Source organism: Geotrypetes seraphini, chromosome 3, assembly GCF_902459505.1.
Source record: "Geotrypetes seraphini chromosome 3, aGeoSer1.1, whole genome shotgun sequence".
Classification (NCBI taxonomy): domain Eukaryota; kingdom Metazoa; phylum Chordata; class Amphibia; order Gymnophiona; family Dermophiidae; genus Geotrypetes; species Geotrypetes seraphini.
In genome coordinates this window covers 175,630,961-175,651,122 of record NC_047086.1, presented here as the reverse complement: position 1 = coordinate 175,651,122, position 20,162 = coordinate 175,630,961, and the positions used below count along the sequence as shown (strand labels likewise).

The following is a 20,162-nucleotide window of genomic DNA, read 5'->3' as shown; positions in this document are numbered from 1 at the left end:
TGTTCATGGCCAAATCTAAGGGCCTTTACTCGATCCTCATCCTTCTTGACCTGTCTGCTGCCTTTGATACTGTTAATCACATCTTACTACTTGATGTTCTTAATGAAGATTTATGTCCTTGAATTACCCCAATTTTGCATATGGATAATAAATCTGAAGTGAGATGATAGTCTAACCAAGGCCATTTCAGAGTTATTAGACAGTGGAAACTTGGAAACTTGTTCCAGGTAGATTATATAGTGACATCAACTGCACAACTGATATAATAACATCTTTTTTTTATAATTTGATATAAGTACCAAATACCTTGTTTTTTCCAAATTTGCCATGAAATTATGTGATTGTTTATTAAAATATCAGATTTATGCCAAATTGGTGCTTCTAGAGATTTCTTTTTTGGTTGTTTGTTTAACTTGAACAGAAGTTATTTTTTATAGCAAAAATAGCTGCATAAATAGTTTCAAATAAAGGATTATGCTTTTTGGACAATAATACATAGGGCAGATTAAATCTGTTTCAATTTGAAATCAAGCTGGAACATCAGAGGAAAAATTTGGAAGATTTTTTAACCAGAAGGAGCCATATTTTAGTATAGCTGCTAAGTGGTATCTATAGAAATCTGGAAATTTTACCCTACCTTTGGCTTTTAAGAATTTTAATGTTTCCAGTGATATTTTTGGTGTTTTACACCATAAATATTTTGATATTGCTTTTTCAAGATCTTGATTGTGGAGCAAGTCTAGAAAGTATACTAGATAATAATTTATAATTGGGTAATGGTCCCACCATGATAAAGTTAATGGAGACCATTTTGAAATAACTTTATCTGTATGATTTTTAAGAGTGGTTAAATTTAAGGACATCATTTGATCTTGATCTTTGTTTTTGTTGAATAGGATACCTAAATATTTCAGTTGTCAATCTGACCATTTTAAGGGTTATGAGCCTAGATCTAGTGTTCAGACATTTTTATTGATGACAACTGGTTACCACAGAACCATAATCCTGATATACAAGGTGTAATACAACCAAACTACAACCGCAGGACGAATAACAAAAAAAAAATAGCTAGTCCCCAAACATTTTTAACATATTTGGTTTCCAACACCCCACAACCCACCCCCTTTCCCGCATCTCTATCCTCACATACCATCAGGTAAATGACAAAATCCCCGTCATGCCTTCAACAAACAAGTAATCCAGGGATCTGCATCCATATAGTCCCTGAACTTCATGAGGGATATCTATAAGCAATTACAAGGCTAGAAAGTACAACTAGGAAAAGAAAATTAGACAAAGACCACTAGTGCAATACGGAACATAAAGAGGAATCAATAAATTATACTGTTAACCCCGCCCCCCGGTTCACCCACTCAACAGATAGCACAAAAATGAGCCTAGATCTAATTGGGTAGTGATGTTGAGGGGCATAGCTTTCAACTTTTCCCTATTTATGTGATAACCTGCAAATGTTGAGAATTGGGAAACTAAGGACTCCTTTTACAAAATTGCGTTAGGGCCTTTACGCGCGGAATAGCACGCGCTAAATTGCTGTACGCGCTAGACCTTAACGCCAGCATTGAGCTGGCGTTATTCTAGAAGCGTACCACGTGGTTTAGCGCATGGTAATTTTGTGCGTGCGCTAAAAAACGCTAGCGCACCTTAGTGAAAGGTGCCCTAAGTATAATAGAGCTGGAGAAGAGTCTGGAATGAGAAATGAAAAATAAAAGATCATCTGCGTATGCTAGAATTTTATAGTGCTGTTTTTTTTTTTTTTCAAAGCAGTTTATTAAACGACAAAGTACAAACAAACAGAGCAGCTGATACAGCATTTTCAATATACAGAGCACAAAACAAAACAGCACAACAAACCATCAGAATAGGCCGAGACCGTTAGAGTCCGGCTTGGGTTCTTATACCCAGACTCGGCCAAGCCCCACCCTACAGTAAAATCCCCTCTCCCATCCCTTACCATCCCCCGTCCCACCCTTAACCTACTGGCAACACGGGTACCACTGGCTTCCGCAACCAGTTGAGTACTTGGCTTTTAATCAGAGGGGGTAAAGTATCCAAATAAGGCACCCAAAAGGACAAGAAGAGCTTACTACTCCTAGGAGTTACGATAGACAGATGTTGCACAATACAGCCCCAGATCAACAAAACAACCCAGAAAGCTTTTCTAACCATGAGAAATCTCCGTAAAATCAGAAAATTCTTTGACCAAGCACAATTTAGACTAATCGTCCAATCCCTAGTCTTAGGTCTGCTGGATTATTGCAACTCCCTATATCTTCCTTGTCCAGCCACTATGATAAAACAACTCCAGACCATACAAAACACCGCCCTCAGATTGATCTACTCACTCAAAAAATATGATCACATAACAACTGTCTTCTTAGACTCTCACTGGCTACCCATACAAGCACGAATCCAATTCAAATTCTACTGCCTGATATTCAAAGCATTACACGGCTCTTCCCCCTCCTATCTAAATAACCGCTTAAACCAAATCTCCACCTCAAGACACAGAAGAACCTCGAACCCTTTCGCCTTCCCCCCACTCAAAGGCACACAACGCAAGAAAATGTTTGACACAAGCAACACAAGCAGCAAAAATCAACCATTCCATCTCCAATCTTATGACAATATCAGACAACTTCAAAACATTCAGAAAAGAAATCAAAACCCTGCTTTCCAAAAAATTCATCCAAATATCTTAACCCCTCCTCTTTTACCTCCAGAAGATTCACCTACCTTCAGATAACCTTCCCCCAAATTACCCACCTTAACACCTTCCAATTAAACAAATACCATAAATAGATTGTAACCTACCCTCTCTAACTGAATTCCATATGTATTTTTCATACAGTTCTTCACTGTCAGTTTAATTTCCATCCTATAAATTCACATAGAATTTTTATTTTTTCAACCATCTTTATTTTCTCTTCTTTATTAATTTCCAGGTACTTTAGTTAGATTGTGAGCCTTCGGGACAGTAAGGGAATTTTTTAAGTACCTTCTTACTTCTCATTTATAATCTTAATGTATATTTTCTTCAAACCGCTTAGAACCTAACGGATGTAGCGGTATATAAGAAATAAATTACATTACATTACATTACATCTATATGCTTTGAAAATAAGTTCCTATGCATTCTGCTGTCTTCATAGAACATATGCTACAGGAAACTAACTTCATTTCCTTATCTCTCCTCCTATAACTAAATCTGTTTTGCAGGTATATCTTGAGTTAGTATTGTGTATAGCTGGATTGTTCTGTCAACTTTGATTTTTTTTCAGTATTAGAAGAGCAGTATATCAAATAGTATAAGAAAATTAAAAATAATCAATAAAATCTGTGAGCCACAAAGTTAGTCTCATGTCTATGGTATGACTTTGAGATCTAGTCTCCTTGTTTCTCTATATTCTCTTATGTATTTTAGAAATCTCCAAGTCCCAGGATGACGTGACAGCTCCCAGATTTCACCTAACAGCAGACTATGGGCAACATGCAGAATGGAGAAAGGAAAGGAGGAGTCAGTCTGACACAGCCATCGACATTGCAAACAGGGTACAGGTTGATTTCTATTTGTGTTGCTGGGGCACAGTGTAGTGTACAAGTAGACTTTAAAAAAAATGTTCACTACTTGATCCTTACAAGGACCCTTTACAAAACTGTATATTCCAAAATTGTTTCTTTAAATTTAATTTTCTGGTTCATTTTACACTGCTTAATAAGTTAGAATTTGCCACTTCATGTTTTATTTATTAATTGCCTTTGTAAAGAGATTCACTCATGGGGATATATAGCAGGTGAGACTGATACACATAGGACTAAGTTTTGTATATGGTGCTATTTTTTTGAGAACAAGCAGGCATTATATTTATTTATTTAAAAAATTTCTATACTGTTTAAAACTAAACGGTATACATAATTTTGTGAAAACATGATAAAACAGACACACAAACAGTCATCAGAAATCAGATCTACAAACTAATACCATAGCTTATATAATGAGAATTATGAATAATTCATCAACTGTGCAGAAAAGAAAATTATTGGCTAAAAAAGGCATCTACAAATAATTGCGTCTTGAGTAATTTTCTAAACATGCCCTTTTCACTACAGTTTCGTATTTGCCTACAAGGGATAATGGCATAAAGTCTCAACAAGCCTTGGGTTAACATTCATCTTCAGTAGAACTAAATTCTCAGAGCGTAGTAATCTGTTTGGTGTATAGCTAAGTATATTATTTTTAAACAATTTTGGTATGTTACCATTCAAAAATTGATGTCAAATCATTATTCTTACATGGAACCCAGCACAGACAGTTAGAAAGCGTATTGTCACTTTAAAATCTTAAGACTACTCATATCATATGCATGCTGGTGCTTTCCTGCCCAACATTGGCTTGCAGATCCATCAGTTCTTAGTTTTCTTTGGAGCCAAGAAGTTGTTTTACATCAATTCTCTTCAGTGTTGTGCTTCAGCTACTTTCTTGTTTGTTACTTCCTGGTATATATATCCTCATATTTTTTCATTCCTGTTCATTTCCGTCATTTTTTCTGGATTTTTGAACTTTTAGTTTTTTTGGGGGCCTTTACCCCTCCAGGGCCTTTCCTCATGGCCAGGAGCATTGACAATTTTCGGCTTCCCTTCTACTCAAGCTCTTTCACCATTGAGTCCTCTGACCTCGTGTCAGCTATTTTCCCATCGATGTCAAAGGTGCCTAATGGATTCAAGAAGTGCACTCAGTGTCAGTGGCGTACCAAGGGGAGGGCTGGGGGGAGGTCCGCCCCGGGTGCAGCCTTAGGGGGGGTGCACAGCTGGCCAGGTCTGGAAAATGGTTGATCGCTAAGGCAAAGTGAGTCGATTGCGGACCCCATCCCGGGCTCCATGATAGACTCGCTTTGCCTTGGCGATCTACCGGGCCGATCAGCCTTCCTCTCCCCGTCGTCAATTCTGCCATCGGAGAGGAAGTTTGGGCCAGCTAATTGCTGCCTGGCTGGGCGGAACTTCCTCTCCAACGGCAGAATTGACGCGGGGAGAGGAATGCTGGTCGGCCCGATGCAGGGAAGCAGAGAGAGCTTGGGGCGGCGGTGGCAGCTTTGTGGCCTGTTCCTCGATGGTGGCAGCAGTGGCTTGGTGGAGGGCAGGCAGGGAGAAAGAAAGAAAGGGGGCAGGCAGGGAGACAGAAGGGAAACAGAAAAAAAGAAAGGGGGCATGAAGAGAGAAAAAAGAAAGGGAGGCAGGGAGAGAGGAAAAAAAAAGTTGGGGGAGGGAATGAGGTCTGGAGGAGAGGAAGTATACAGGCTGAAAGAAGGGAAGAAAGATTGGATGCACAGTCAGAAGAAGAAAGTGCAACCAGAGACTTATGAAATCACCAGACAAGGTAGGAAAAATGATTTTATTTTCAATTTAGTGATCAAAATGTGTCTGAATTTATATCTGCAGTCTATATTTTACACTAAGGCCCCCTTTTACTAAACCACAATAGCGTTTTTTAGCGCAGGGAGCCTATGAGCGTCGAAAGCAGCGCTGGACATTCAGCGCAGCTCCCTGCGCTAAAAACTGCTATTGTGGTTTAGTAAAAAGGGAGGGGGTATATTTGTCTATTTTTGTATGGCTGCTACTGAGGTGACAGTGCATAGAGTCATCTGCCTTGACTTCTTTGAAAATCCCCCAGAATAGGAATGATAATTAACATTTTCTCAGCGTACAGAGTGCTTTATGTTTTTAAAACTTTTTTATTGTTGGTAGATCATTTTGACTTGGTCATTTTAAAAGTAGCTCGCAAGCCCAAAAAGTGTGGGCACCCCTGAGCTAGAGCGTTGAAGTTGCGTATGGCTGCTGTAAAGGTCATCTCTGACACAACCGGAAGTTGCATCAGAGACGACCTTTACGGCAGCCATATGCAACTACAACGCTCCAGCTGCTGTAAGAAGGCAGTTTAGACATCGCTGTCCACAGGGCAGGGAGGTTTGTCGGACCGGGCCTGTTGTCCGGGGGGGGGGGGGGCGTTGCAGATGTTGTTGCCAAAATCAGAAAGGTGAGGAAGGGAGAAAGATGGGCCTGTGGTGGATGGAGAGATTGAGAGAAGGGGGCAGATGATGGAAGTGGGTAGAAAGGGGAGAGAGAAGAGGTCAGATGATGGAAGTGGGGAGAAACATAGAAACATAGAAAATGATGGCAGAAAAGGGCCATGGCCCATCCAGTCTGCCCACTCCAAAGATCCACCCCCTATCTACCTCCATGAAGAGATCCGACATGCCAATCCCATCTTTTCTTAAAATCTGGCACGCTGCTGGCCTCAATTACCTGTTGTGGAAGATTATTCCAGTGATCAACCACCCTTTCGGTGAAGAAATATTTTCTGGTTTTCGCCATGAAATTTCCCACCCTTGATTTTCTACGGATGCCCTCTTGTCGCCATAGGTCCTTTAAGAAAAAAGAGATCTTCTTCCACCTCGATACGGTCCGTGACATATTTGAACGTCTCGATCATGTCTCCCCTCTCTCTGCGTTCTTCGAGTGAGTATAGCTGCAACTTACCAGCCGTTCCTCATACGGGAGATCCTTGAGTCCTGAAACCATTCTGGTGGCCATTCGCTGAACCGACTCAACTCTCTGCACATCCTTTTGATAATGCGGCCTCCAGAATTGCACACAATATTCCAGATGGGGTCTCACCATTGATCTGTACAATGGCATAATAACCTGGGGCTTACGGCTGACGAACCTTCTACGGATACAACCCATGATTTGCTAGCCCAGGAGGAAGCTTTCTCCACCTGATTGGCAGTCTTCATGTCTTCGCTAATGATCACGCCCAAGTCACGTTCTGCTACAGTCCTTGCTAGGATCTCGCCATTTAGGGTGTAAGTCCTGCATCGATTTTTGCCACCAAGGTGCATGACTTTGCATTTTTTGGCATTGAAACTTAGTTGCCAAGTCTTTGACCAATGCTCCAGCAGGAGTAGGTCATGCGTCATACTGTCAAGCATTGAGCTTTTGTCGGGCACTGTGCTTTCGTCCGTTGAGCTTTTGCCTACTAGGTTGCATAGTTTGGCGTCATCGGCAAATAATGTAATTTTACCTCGGAGCCCCTCAGTCAAGTCACTTACGAAGATGTTAAATAGGATCGGGCCCAAGACCGAGCCCTGCGGCACTCTGCTGATCACCTCCATCGTATCGGAGAGGGTACCGTTAACCATCACTCTCTGACGTCTACCCCTAAGCCAGTCCCTAACCCATGCGATTAATGTTATCCCCAGTGCCCTAACTGACCAGTGCCCTAACTGACACTAGCCCTACCAGCGTATGTCTTGAATCCCTGGAGGGTGTTTTCCCCTATGACAGACTCCGGAAGAGCGTTCCAGTTTTCTACCACCCTCTAGGTGAAGAAGAACTTCCTTACGTTTGTGCGACAGCTCCTGTGGTCCATGGCAACCCGCAAGGATCGCCAAAGCACTGACGATCCTCTCTGCAGGCTGTTCCCTGCCAAAACTAGGCAAAGGGATGTGCAGGAGGTCAGGGAGGAACACACAGGCCTCCTCCGGGGGGGGAGGATAGTCCTTTTGGGGGGGGGAACAGGCCTTCAGGGGTGGTGGTGCAGGCCTTCAGGGGGACAGGCAGGCCTTCAGGGGTGGGGTGCAGACATTCAGGGGGGACAGGCAGGCCTTCAGGGATAGGGTGCAGGCCTTCAGGGGGGACAGGCAGGCCTTCAGGGATGGGGTGCAGGCCTTCAGTGGGGGACAGGCAGGCCTTCAGGGATGGGGTGCAGGCCTTCAGTGGGGGGGGGTGAAGGCCTTCAGGGGGGACAGGCAGGCCTTCAGGGATGAGGTGCAGGCCTTCAGGGGTGGAGTGCAGGCCTTCGGAGGGAACGGTGCAGGTCTTCAGGTGGGGACAGGCCTTCGGGGGGGAGGGCCCTGGTGTAGAAGAGAGGGAGGGAAGGGAGGTTCAAAGAGACATGCATATGCCAGACTTCGGGGGGAAGAAATAATGGGTCTAAAAACAGAGGAGTGGGAGAGAGATGGTGGACAATGGGATTTAGGGAGGGAAGGTACAGAAGGGGAGAGAAGTTGGACACAAGGGATGATGTAGAGGGAGGATAGAGATACTGGATAGGAGGGTAGTTGAGGAAAGAAAGGGAGAGACGTTGGACCCTAGGGTGGTGGGGAAGGAGGGAGAGATGCTGGATGAAAGGGTAATTAAGAAAAGGTGGATCTGTTGATGGAGACAAAAAAAAAAAGATGCCAGACCTCTGGGGGAGGGAAGGGAAGGACAGAGATGGCAGGGAAGGGGAGGACAGAGATGGCAGATGGATGGTTAGCACAGAGAAAGAAGAAAGAAGGAGACCCTGGCAAGCAAGTTATCAGAAGACAACCAGAGCCTGGGACCAATAAGATTTGAATAATGACCAGATAACAAAGGTAGGAAAAAGCACCATTATTTATCATAACAGGTGTTATCCAGGGACAGCAGGCAGCTATTCTCACACATGGGTGACGTCACCAGCGGAGCAAATGCTGAATGGAAGTGGAGAAAGAGAACACATACTGGATGGAAGGAGGGATAAAGAAAAAGGACATATGCTGGATGGGGGAAGAAGATAGAGTTAGTGAGATAGTGGAGGGGTGAAGGAAAGGGGTGGCATGCTGTGGGTAGACGTAGTGAAAAGAGGGAAACTGAGGACTGCATAGTAAGAAAGAATTTAATTTAGACGGAGGCAGAAAATAAAGAAGGAAGACCAGAGAAGGAAAGGAAAAAGAGAGAGAGGAGAGAGAGATGCCAGAGAATGGGGAAGGAGACAGAGATATCAGATTTGAGCGGAGGAATGAGAAGAGACAGATGCTAAAAACCACAAGGGGGAGGGAAAGAGAGATGAAAGGAGAAAGATGCCAGACCATTAGGGAACAGAGGGAAGATGATGGATGCCAGACCAAAGGGGGGGGGGTCTAGAGGAGAGATGGAAGGGGGAGGCATACAGTTTCTGGAAGGGGCATAGAAGGAGAAAAGATGCCATATAGGGAGGGGCAGAGAGATGGCAGACAGTGGATGGAAGGAAAACAGTAACAAGAAGATGAGGAAACCAGAAACCAGAGAAGACAAAGGTAGAACAAAAATTTTCTATTTATTTATTGCTTTAGGAGACATATGTCACTGTTTCTGTGGTGTTGCATTTTATGCAGATTCCAGCTTCTTGCTGGTTCAATTTAACCTTTGTCTATGTATTTCTGTTTTATCCCCCCTTTTACAAAACCGTGAAGCGTTTTTTAGCGCCAGCCGTAGTGGTAGCAGCTCTGATGCTCAGAATTCTATGAGCGTCAGAGCTGTTACCACCGTGGCTAAAATCCACACTACAGTTTTGTAAAAGGGGGAGGGGTTAGTTTGTGATGACATATTCCATACTAGGCGAAGGTGTTTTCTGTGTTCTGTGTGTTCAAAAGACATGGTTTTCTGTTAGGATTGACGGTGTAGGTTTGATCTCTACTGGTCGGCTTGTTTAATTTTACAATGGGTGTATTGATGTACTGCTCACTGCAATATGTAAGATGCTGCCTTTTCCTAGGTACTCATGTGTGACGTGTGACTTGTTACTAAAAATTATGTTTTTCGTACAGATGGGGGGGGGGGTGCCAAAAAATGATGGGCCCCGGGTGTCACATATGCTAGGTACGCCACTGTTCGGTGTAGCATTCTGTAATAATTTGGCTTATTCATTTTTCTTAATAGTAGAGGGGATATATGTGAAGGGGAGGGGATACAGGGGTTTTGTTGATCCTTGCTCTGTATTATTTGTATTTATAAAATGACAATTGTACAGAATATTGTTTCTTTTTCTACTTTAATAAAATAGGTTCAATATAAAATCATAACTATTTGAGGCTTGTGCAGATGGGATCAGATGGTTTGCGGGGACTGAGCTCACGGGGACGGAGCGGAGATGGAGTTTTTAATTTCAGTCTTAGTAGTTTGCCGGCACAAAATAATTCTTTTATTTCCGCCGGTCCATAGGTGTAAAAAGGTTGAAGAACATTCTGTAGCATACTACTTAGATCAGATTAAACCTCATAGAAATTCTTCCCAACTCTTTGTGGTTTTCAACTCTAACAGACTTGGCGCTTCTATTGCCAAAAGAACCATCTCTACTTGACTAGCGAACTATGGCTGTTGCCACAGTGGAAGGGCTCTGGTGGCTTCATTAACCCATTCCCACCCTACATCTATTATGAATATCTGCAAAGCAGCCACTTGATCTTCAATCCATACTTTTTCTTCACACTACTGCTTTGAGCAAAACTCCAGAAAAGACATTTTGGGCAAGCAGTTCTGCTAAATCTGTTTACTTCCTAACCACCAACTTTCCCGCTAACCCTTTTTGGGTTTTGCCAGGATCATTTTTTATGTATCCTTTATACTTCTCCAGAATCCTGATCCTAGGAGTTAAATCCTACATGTGAGAATATTGTACCTGCTTATCCTTGGAAAAAGTAGATACCCTGTGGCAGGTATTCTCTGAGGACAGTAGGTATATATTCTCATAACCTGCCCACCTCCCTTAGTTAGTTTCTTTGTTTTGTTACTCAACTGCAGGTCCTGCAAACAGATGGATGGGAAAGCATCGGCATGTGCATGGTACAGGCACTGCCTTAAAATTCAAAGTGACAGTGCACTTGATATGTGTTCTGTGGATGATGTCTCCCATGTGTGAGAATATATATCTGCTACAGGTAAATTATCTTTGATTTCTTGTGGTATTGACCAGTAGGAAGATCCTCCCCAAACCTATGGAGCCCCAGTTCCAGGACTCAGCCTAGAGACCTCACTCCTGGTGAGATTTAAACAGCTGCCAGTAAGGCTAAGGCTCTGGATGGGTGTGGTGGGTAGGTTCTCTGAGTAGTCTACTCTCATACCAATTTTATCTCTGCCACCTCCCCCTCCATCCTTTTGACTTCTTTCCACTGTGCTTCTTCTCCAGGCCCCCATGCTGCTCATCTCTCTCTTAAAAAAAAAAAGAAGAAATTTAAGGAAGGCATACAGTATACACAATTGTGACGTATACCGCGTCTTTTAAACTTTGAATCCATTAAGTTTTCTTTAAAATCTTAAGACAATAGCTCACTACTTTTTGTACATTAAGGGTACCAAAAGAAATAAGATGATTTTCCTTTCATGGCACATTGTCGCGTCTTTTAAACTTAATAAACGCATCTATGCATCTTTAAAACATTACATCTATATTTAACTACTGCTCTGTATCATGGTATAATAATCAGAATGCTTCGAGGCTTTTTATACACATTGAGCGAGTATTATGGTATTGAGCTGCATTTTTAAATGCACTATAAGATGCTGAATTCGTGATTGATGGAGTAGTACAATTTGGTTGAGCCATTCTTTATAGGTTATTATGTGATACTAAACTTTGAATGATGATGTTTGTAATTTCTCTCTATACAGTTAGGCCAGGGGTGTCAAAGTCCTTCCTTGAGGGCTGCAATCCAGTCAGGTTTTTAGGATTCCCCCAATGAATATGCATGAGATCTATTTGCATGCACTGCTTTCATTGTATGCTAATAGATCTCCTGCATATTCATTGGGGAAATCCTGAAAACCCGACTGGATTGTGGCCCTCAAGGAGGGACTTTGGCACCCGTGAGTTAGGCAGTCATGCATTGGCATCTATCATATCTGTTTTGTTTACATTACATTACAGATTTCTATTCCGCCATTACCTTTCGGTTCAAAGCAGATTACAAAAAGAGTTATGGAAGAAGGGTTACAATGTTAGATCAGAGAAGGTTTCCAAGAGAGGGAAAAGTAGGATCTGGGGTTAGGGAGGGGATGGTAAGAGGGGGGTTAAGCTTTATCATGGTATTAAGCTTTATTAAGGGATTTCTTGAAGAGTATAGTTTTTATTTCCTTTCTGAACATCTTGTAGTCTGGGGATGTTTATTGTATTTTTTCTCTGATAAAATTTCAATAAAAATATTTTAAATGAAATGAATGTCATTCTAATAGCTGAGTAGGTTTTCAATTTTTATTTGTGTTCTGACAACTTTTTAAACAATGTCCTCATATGGGCAGGCATTTAAGCATGTTTATTGATTTTTCAATACATGCGATGCTCTTGTTCAGTAATTGTAATCATTCTCTCATTACTGATGTTTTTCAGTATAATGTGCAGCTTCATCATGCTATAGGTTTGGCCTGGTGTGCTTGATCCATAATATTTTCTATAAGTGGGCATTATTATGCTATTTCAGGTTGTATATCTGCTTGGCAGTAGTATACCGGCAGGTTCCAGGTTATCACCACACCTTTTGCTGCTGATAATATCACTGAATTGTCAATGTTCTCTGCATCCGTCTTCTGGTAGGGAATACAACCCAATTGTCTGGACTGGTCTAGCAGGATTAAAAGGAAAGGAAATTAGCAAGTAAGAGCAAATTTCACTGTTCATATGAGTTACTCCCACTCTATCATAGCCTTCATAGAACCATCTTAAAATAATTCCACATACAGGGCCACAGTATAGCGAAGTGATCAAGGTGTTGCCCTTGATACAGTATTTTTTTCTCAGTGTAAACCTTTAGTCTGTGGGAATGGGAGGGGTGCCTCAGCATTACATTTTGTACAGCAGTGTTCTTGCAATTGTCACATGCCATTAAAACTATCTTATGACTAAAACTGCATCTCTTTTAGATTACAAATGCACCAAATCTGCTTAACCTCATAAAAAAGACAAAAGGAACAGAGGAGTGTGAAGACAGCAGTTCTAAGCAGGAAGAAGATTTCAATTTCACAAGCAACACAATATTCTCTGGCAGAAGGAAATATGTAAGTTTAGTTTTCTTGAAATGGAAAAGTACAAATCCAACAGCCAGGTTTAAAAATGATAAGTGTATTATTAGAGTTTGTGTTTTATTATATGGTTGTATGTACAAATATTAATATTTGATTTGGCCCCAAATAAAGCTCTGAATACATTAGTCATATTTGGCCAAATAGTGATTTAAATTTGAATACAAATAATCTGGGGCTCTACTGCAGGGTTTCTCACTTGTTTGGGATACATGGGCTGACTGCCTCCCGCCCCCTGCCGCTCGCCTGCCGCCTGGCCCTTTTGGAGTTGCGGCAGCAGTGGGGCCAGGGGGTAATTAAATAGAGCGGGTGGGTGGCAAGCAGTGGGCGGCAAGCAGCGTGAGTTGGTGGCGGACTGGGGGGGAGGAGGAATCGGCAGCGGGTCGGCTTGGGGGCATGCGGGCAGGCAGGCTTCAGTGCTGTTTTGGGGGAAGGAAGAAGAGGGCACTAACTTGGGAATCAGAAAGGGTGTTACGAATTGGGATTCAAAAAGGGTGAAAGTAAATCAGAAATGGTGTTATTTGTTGGGATTCAGAAATGGTGTTACGTGTTGGGAGGGAGGAGGGGGGCACTAACTTGGGCTAGATTCACTAACTTGACTTCCGTACCCGATCCCTGCAGGCCCAACCAATTCACAAAACAAAAATAAAATGAGGGTGATCAGAGGAACGCCCCCTTCCAACCGCATGGATCGCTAGTGTGCGATCCTGACGCATGTGCAGACCATCTCTTTGCCTTGTCGATGGTCTGTGCATGCTCTCTCCGCACAAGAAGACTGCAGGGAGGGAGGCAGGCAGGGAGGGTGCAGTCAGCCAGAACGTGGCCTCCTAAATGTCTCGACCCAGGAGTTTGGCTTTCGATGAAATCCAGCCACTTACAGGACAAGAGCTGAGAGATGGCATGGCCAGAGCCCCCTTTTCCATTGAATGGCTCACCCAGAGCAGTCATGGCCAAATGAGCAGGGAACCAAGCATTGCAGACATTTTAGGGGAGTTGCTGTCAGTCCTCAGCGGTTGTTTCTCTCTTCAAAACAATGAAGCTTTAACTTATACAAACCTGCAGATAACTCCCCAAGCTGGAGAAAGGATAGGGCTCCCAAAGAAAAGTGAAAAAGAGCACAGCCCTGGAGAGACTGCCTCTCTGTTTTTTAACCCACCCGACTCTCCTGCTCTCTGCCGCCTTCCCTGCAGTGCTAGCCCATGGGTTTAAAGCAGGGCTGAACTGCGGCGTGTTCTGAAACACGCAATAGCGCAGCCCTGCTTTAAAACCGTGGTCTCACACTTCAGGGAAAGCGGCAGAGATCCAGAGTGGGGGCAGCTGAGAGCAGGGCAAGATGGGGCAGAGAGTTGAGAGTGGGGCAGAGATATAAATATTTTTGTCAGGGCAGCAGAGCAGGGTGTGCAAAGAGCAGGGCGGCAATGGAGCTACAGAGTCGGAAAGGACGTTTAAGACTGGTCTCTAGCAGTCGCTTCATGTTTTGATCAGCCAGCCCAAACGGTTTGCAAGATTTCTTTAGTGAATCGCGTCCCTGCCTTTGCATGCTGTTCCCCTCATTTGCATGCGCGGATCGGAATTGGATCGACAGAGAGGTAAGTGAATTGGGCCGGAGTAAAATCGAGTCGCAAAGGGGGTTGCAAACCGATAAGTACACGATTGGTTTGCTTAGTGAATCTAGCCTATAGGAAGGAGGGAGGGAGGGAGGGAATAGAAAGTACAATTATTGGGCCTGAGTGAAGAAAGAAAGAAAGAAATATTGGATGTACAGTCAGAAGGAAGTGCAACCAGACTCATGAAATCACCAAACAACAAAGGTAGGAAAATGATTTTATTTTCAATTTAGTGATCAAAATGTGTCAGTTTTGAGAATTTATTTCTGCTGTCTTATGTTTTGCACTATATTTGTCTATTTTTCTATAGTTGTTACTGAGTTGATATTGCATATTTTAGTCATCTGCCTTGACATCTTTAAAAAAAAAATAATAAAAATTTAAATAATTAACATTTTCTCTGCATAAAGTGTGCTTTGTGGTTTTTTTTAATTTTGTGGTTACCATTATGTATTAATAAGATTATATTGTGTGTATATGAAAAATGGATGGAAGAAATTGCATTACAATTAGTATTATTATTATTATGGAGGTGGAGTCAGGGGCGTAGTTTGGGCGGGTTTGGGGCAGAGTTTATCCAGGGGTACTCAGTTGATATTTGTTAGGCTTAGGGGGTACTTGGCTTGAAAAGGTTGAGAAACACTGCTCTACTGGGCTAAAACCTACCAAAATAAAACTTGATCTCTGATTTCACATTGCTTCTTTTGTTATTTTTCATTATTCATATTCTGTCAAATAGTAAAATATGCTATTCAGTACAGTATTTGATTTGTAGAGTTTGTGGCTTGATACACAGAATGAAGAAAGTGTTGAAGCTTGGGCTCTATGTATGAAACCAGCTATGGTTATGGTTACCATATTTTTAGTGCCAGAGCAAATATAGAAACATAGGGAAAAAAAAGCCTGATAAAGGTCATGTGGCCTATCCAGTCTGCCCACTCATGTCATCTACTATCCCTTCTCCTTTAGAGATCCTATGTAATTGTCCCAATCTTGCTTGAATTCAGTCTTTGTCTCCACCACTTCCATTGGGAAGCCATTCTATGATTATACCACCCTTTCCATGAAGAAATATATCCTCAGGTTACTCCTGAGTCTATCCTTTCTCACCTTTACCCTATGCACCCTCATTCCAGAGCATAAGAACATAAGCAATGCCTCCACTGGGTCAGACCTGAGGTCCATCGTGCCCAGCAGCCCGCTCACGCGGCGGCCCAACAGGTCCAGGACCTGTGCAATAATTCTCTATCTATACCCTTCTATCCCCTTTTCCAGCAGGAAATTGACCAATCCTTTCTTAAACCCCAGTACCGTACTCTGCCCTATTACTTCCTCTGAAAGCGCATTCCAGGTGTCAACGTTGGGTAAAGAAGAACTTCCTAGCATTTGTTTTGAATCAGTCCCCTTTCAACTTTTCCGAATGCCCTCTTGTTGTTTTATTTTTTGAAAGTTTGAAGAATCTGTCCCTCTCTACTCTCTCTATGCCCTTCATGATCTTGTAAGTCTCTATCATATCCCCTCTAAGTCTCCTCTTCTCCAGGGAAAAGAAACCCAGTTTCTCCAATCTCTCAGCGTATGAAAGATTTCCATCCCTTTTATCAGACGTGTCGCTCTCCTCTGAACCCTCTCGAGTAATGCCATATCCTTCTTAAGGTATGGCGACCAATATTGAATGCAGTACTCCAGATGCGGACGCACCATCGCCCGATATAACGGCAGGATAACTTCTTTCGTTCTGGTTGTAATACCCTTCTTGATTATACCTAGCATTCTATTCGCTCTCTTAGCGGCCACTGCGCACTGTGCCGTCGGCTTCATTGTCATGTCCACCATTACCCCCAAGTCCCTTTCTTGGGTACTCTCATTCAATAACATCCCTCCCATCGTATAGTTGTACCTCGGGTTTCTGCTTCCCACGTGCAGTACTTTACACTTCTCAACGTTGAACTTCATCTGCCATCTCGTTGCCCATTCCCCTATTTAACTTGCTTTCTGTTACATCTCTTCCAGATTCCATATGCTAGGTGTTCAATCCCAATCCGCAATCCAGGAGTTGTAGAAATCCAACACTTTTCTGAGCACATGCTCCACCCCCTTAGCCTGAGAGCTATCAAACATATCCGGTTACAATTTCTGCAAGCAACCAGTGCAGAAGTCTCTTGCAGTTGCTCTGCTTTTTTTCTTGTTCTTTTGCTTAAAGTTCACTTTCTCGGTGGCTTCAGTGCCTTGACCCTTCCAAGTGGTCCCCTGTTGGAGGGAAGGATGCAGTCCTGCGGTACTGGACTGCTGCTTCACAGAGACACTCTGGTGGATCTATGGAGCCAGCCTGCTTTGTACCACCCTTACTAGACTCGGGATCCCTTTCCCTGCGAGTTTGCTTGCCTGGTTGTCATGGGTTTTAAGCGCAGGCTGTATGCGTGCGGAGCAAAAACCCCTGGGTTTCAGGGCGCAGGCTGCGTTTCCTGCCCCCAATTGTGGGGAGAGGATCCGTGGGGGGCAGAGGTTACAGTCAGTGTCTGGCCGACTGGCAGTCCAAAGTCTGGTCATTTGGAATTGTTTCTGAGGCAGAAAATCCTTTTCCTCCAATCAGCTGCTGTAAAAGTACTGACAGGATGGCACTGCTGAAACTATGAATAAACCCTCCAGTATTTCCTATGGGAACTTTGGGGATGGCCTGGTAAATGCTTTAAAACATGTTTTTCACAGTTTCTGAGGGTAGGGTTCTGGTCCCCCACCTCCTCAGACTCCAAATTGCTATTTTTTATTTTCAGATTTTATTTGTGGCGCAAATGCGCTGGCAGTGGTCATTTTGAATTTTAAACGATCTTTTTTTAAAAGTTTTATTTCTGCCTCAAAACCCCTCGATTGGATTGAAAATCATTTGGGATGGACTTCCCAGCCCCTAATCTGTCAGATGTGTACCTTGGTTGTGCCGGATCCATGACTGTTTACTGCATGCCATAGCATACTGGGCGAGGGAGTGGGAGCTTTGGGCTTTACCTCTTTCAGGTCCCTCAGGACTGGGGAGCTGGCCTGGGTCCGTGATTTTGGAAAGGAAATGGTCAAGGGGACACAGGAAACACTCCCATGGGCCCCAAAGCTCCCAAGCTGTTTCGCTGAGCGGAATCACATCTTCTGTCCCTATCGGCAGCCCATGTGGCCGGAATCGACAATGTATAGGCAATCTTCCTTAGTCGTCCAGTCCTAGACCCAGGAGCATGGTCACTCTTGTGGTCAGCTTTCCATCTGCTTGTGCAGCGTTGTGAGCAGTCCCAACTTGGTTTGATGACTTCAGCAGAGAACACGAAGGTCAGGTGCTTCTTCAGTCTCAGAATGGAGTGCAGAGGATTAGGGCTGGATGCCTTGGTTCAGCCTTGGATGGTTCACGAGCTCCTTTATGTGTTTCCTCCTTGGCCTTTGGGTGGTCGGGTCATCCACCAGATGGCGATGCATCCTGACCTTGTGATTGTAGTTTCTACGGACTGGCCTCATCGTCCGTACTATGCAGATCTTGTCCATATTCAGGAGGCTCCAACTCCCTTTTCATCACTACTTTCCCAGTCTGGATCTGGTGACCAACCTTGATGTAGTGGGGTTATTAAGATGTCATTGTGACACTTTGGCAGTCGGGGGACCCCCCCCCCTCTACTATGGTTTCTTATGCCAAAGCCTGGAAGGCTTTTCAACAGTGGTGTGCTAAGGACCAGGTGGAGCCTGAGAGGGCTCCCATTTCGGTGGTCCTAGCTTTTCTTCCGGCGGGACTAGAGAAGGGTTTAGCAGTGACCTCCCTTAATGTTCAGGTTGCAGGCCTTTCATGCTTAAAAGTGCACATAGTGACTCTAGTTTGCTTACTGCTCATCCAGAGGCGACCAGATTTATGAGAGGGGCGCTTCATTTGCGGCCTTCCTTGTGGCATCCTTTCCCTTCGTGGAATCATAACATTGTTCTTCATTGCCTTGGGAAAGCCCCATTGGAGCCACTGAAGGATGCTACTCTTCTGAGTCTGACGTTTCAGATTGTCTTTCTGGTCACCATAGTTTCAGCATGTCGTATTTTGGAGATTCAAGATCTTTCGTATTGGGAACTTTTTCTCTGTATTTAGGACACAGGAGTAGTTCTCCATACTGTACCTTCCTTTCTACAGTGAGTAGTTTCAACTTCCCCTCTCACCTACGGAGTTTGTTTGCCTGTGCTTCATTCCTCAGGCTCTGTGAGGATGGCATAGCTCTTCTGTACATTGGGCATCAAGAGTGTTTTGTTCCACTATTTGCAGTGGGTGCCTGATTTTCAGTTGTCTGATCATCTTTGACCTATCTACTCCACCTTGGCGGGGTAGGCTGGCATCTCAGATCTCTATCGCCTGTTGGTTTTCTTGGGCCATTTCTGTGACCACTGTCTCCCATAGCTAGCAGCCGACAGTTTCCTTGACGTCCACTTTGCTAGCAGTGTTGCTGTTTCATGGGTGAAGTCTCGCGCGCTTCCTCCCAGTTACTTTGCTGGGTGGTTCTTTGGTCCTATTTTCCTACTTTTACCCAGTTTTTCTGGATGCATGGGGCAGTTCGCTTGGATAACATTTTTGGGGGGACATTGGGATTGCAGGCAGGCTCTTCTATCCCTCCCTAGACCCTGCCATTGCTTTGGTACGTCACCTAGCATACTGAATCCGAAAGGTACGTAATAGAACAGAAGATTAGGTTTTCACCTTCGATAATCTTCTTTCTGTTAGTACCTGTAGGATTCAGTACAGCCTACCCTCTCTGTAACTTGCAGTTGTTCTGAATCGCCTGCTTTTTGCCTCGGGTTATTCTCCTTGTAGGCAGAGGCCTTCTAGCCAGTTGACGGATACTGTGGGAATTTTTCACCTTTTTGTGAGTATGCAAGTTACCGAAAGCTGTTTCTTGTGGGTGCTCATTGCATGCAGCAGGTTAGTTTTACATTGTTCATCAATGTTTTTTCTGTGTTGCCATTGGGCCTGTATATTACTTGTTTTCATGTTTTGCAGAGCAGACCTGTACAGAAATTATGTTTCTGGGGAATTTCCCTTGTACCCCCTTGTCATGGAGTTGTTCAGGTATGTTGCTTGCTTTGAGACTAAACTGAATCTAACTCTGTCTGTAAGGGGGAGGAGCATGTACTCAGAAAAGTGTGTGGCTTTCTATAACTCTCAGATTGCGGGTTGGGATTGAACATCTAGCGTACTGAATTCTACAGGTACTAACAGAAAGAAGATTATTGAAGGTGAAAACCTAATTTTCCATGTGCATATATGTGAATGCTATTGCACTGTTATGAATTTATTCATAAGCAGAGAATTTTACATTTCATTAATCTCACAGTTGGGGCAAAGTCCTTGCTCTCCTTGGGAGCTGAGTTGACATTGGTAGGGACATTGAATCCCTTGAGTGAAATCGAAAGAGAATAATGGTGTCAGCATAGGCAGGAGGAAAATATTAAGGCTCGGTATTAACAGTTGTGGAAGGGGTAAGCTGAGCTTAGCAGTAGTTTCATCGAGAGGGAGTCGGGGAGAAGATGAGTGTGATGAGTTGAGGTGAAACTTGGCAGCTTTAGCAGAGAATGGCAGAGTTGTTAGGGTTGAAAGCAGGAATAGAGATCAGCACTGAATTTTCCCTGAGTCTGCCAGGTAAAAAAGGATATATTTTCCTGGGGAATCGCCATCAAATTTGAACT

The 20,162-nt window shown here is 43.5% G+C and overlaps 1 protein-coding gene across 3 annotated transcripts in view; it reads left to right on the top strand.

Moving 5' to 3' along the window:
* SYTL3 (synaptotagmin like 3) overlaps positions 1-20,162 on the top strand; it is a 116,005-nt gene that overhangs the window by 69,832 nt on the left and 26,011 nt on the right. For all 3 annotated transcript variants that reach the window (XM_033935532.1, XM_033935533.1, XM_033935531.1), the window contains exons 8-9: positions 3,443-3,570; positions 12,709-12,843. In XM_033935532.1, coding sequence (XP_033791423.1) covers positions 3,443-3,570; positions 12,709-12,843 — 263 coding nt within the window. The remainder of the gene's footprint in view (positions 1-3,442; positions 3,571-12,708; positions 12,844-20,162) is intronic.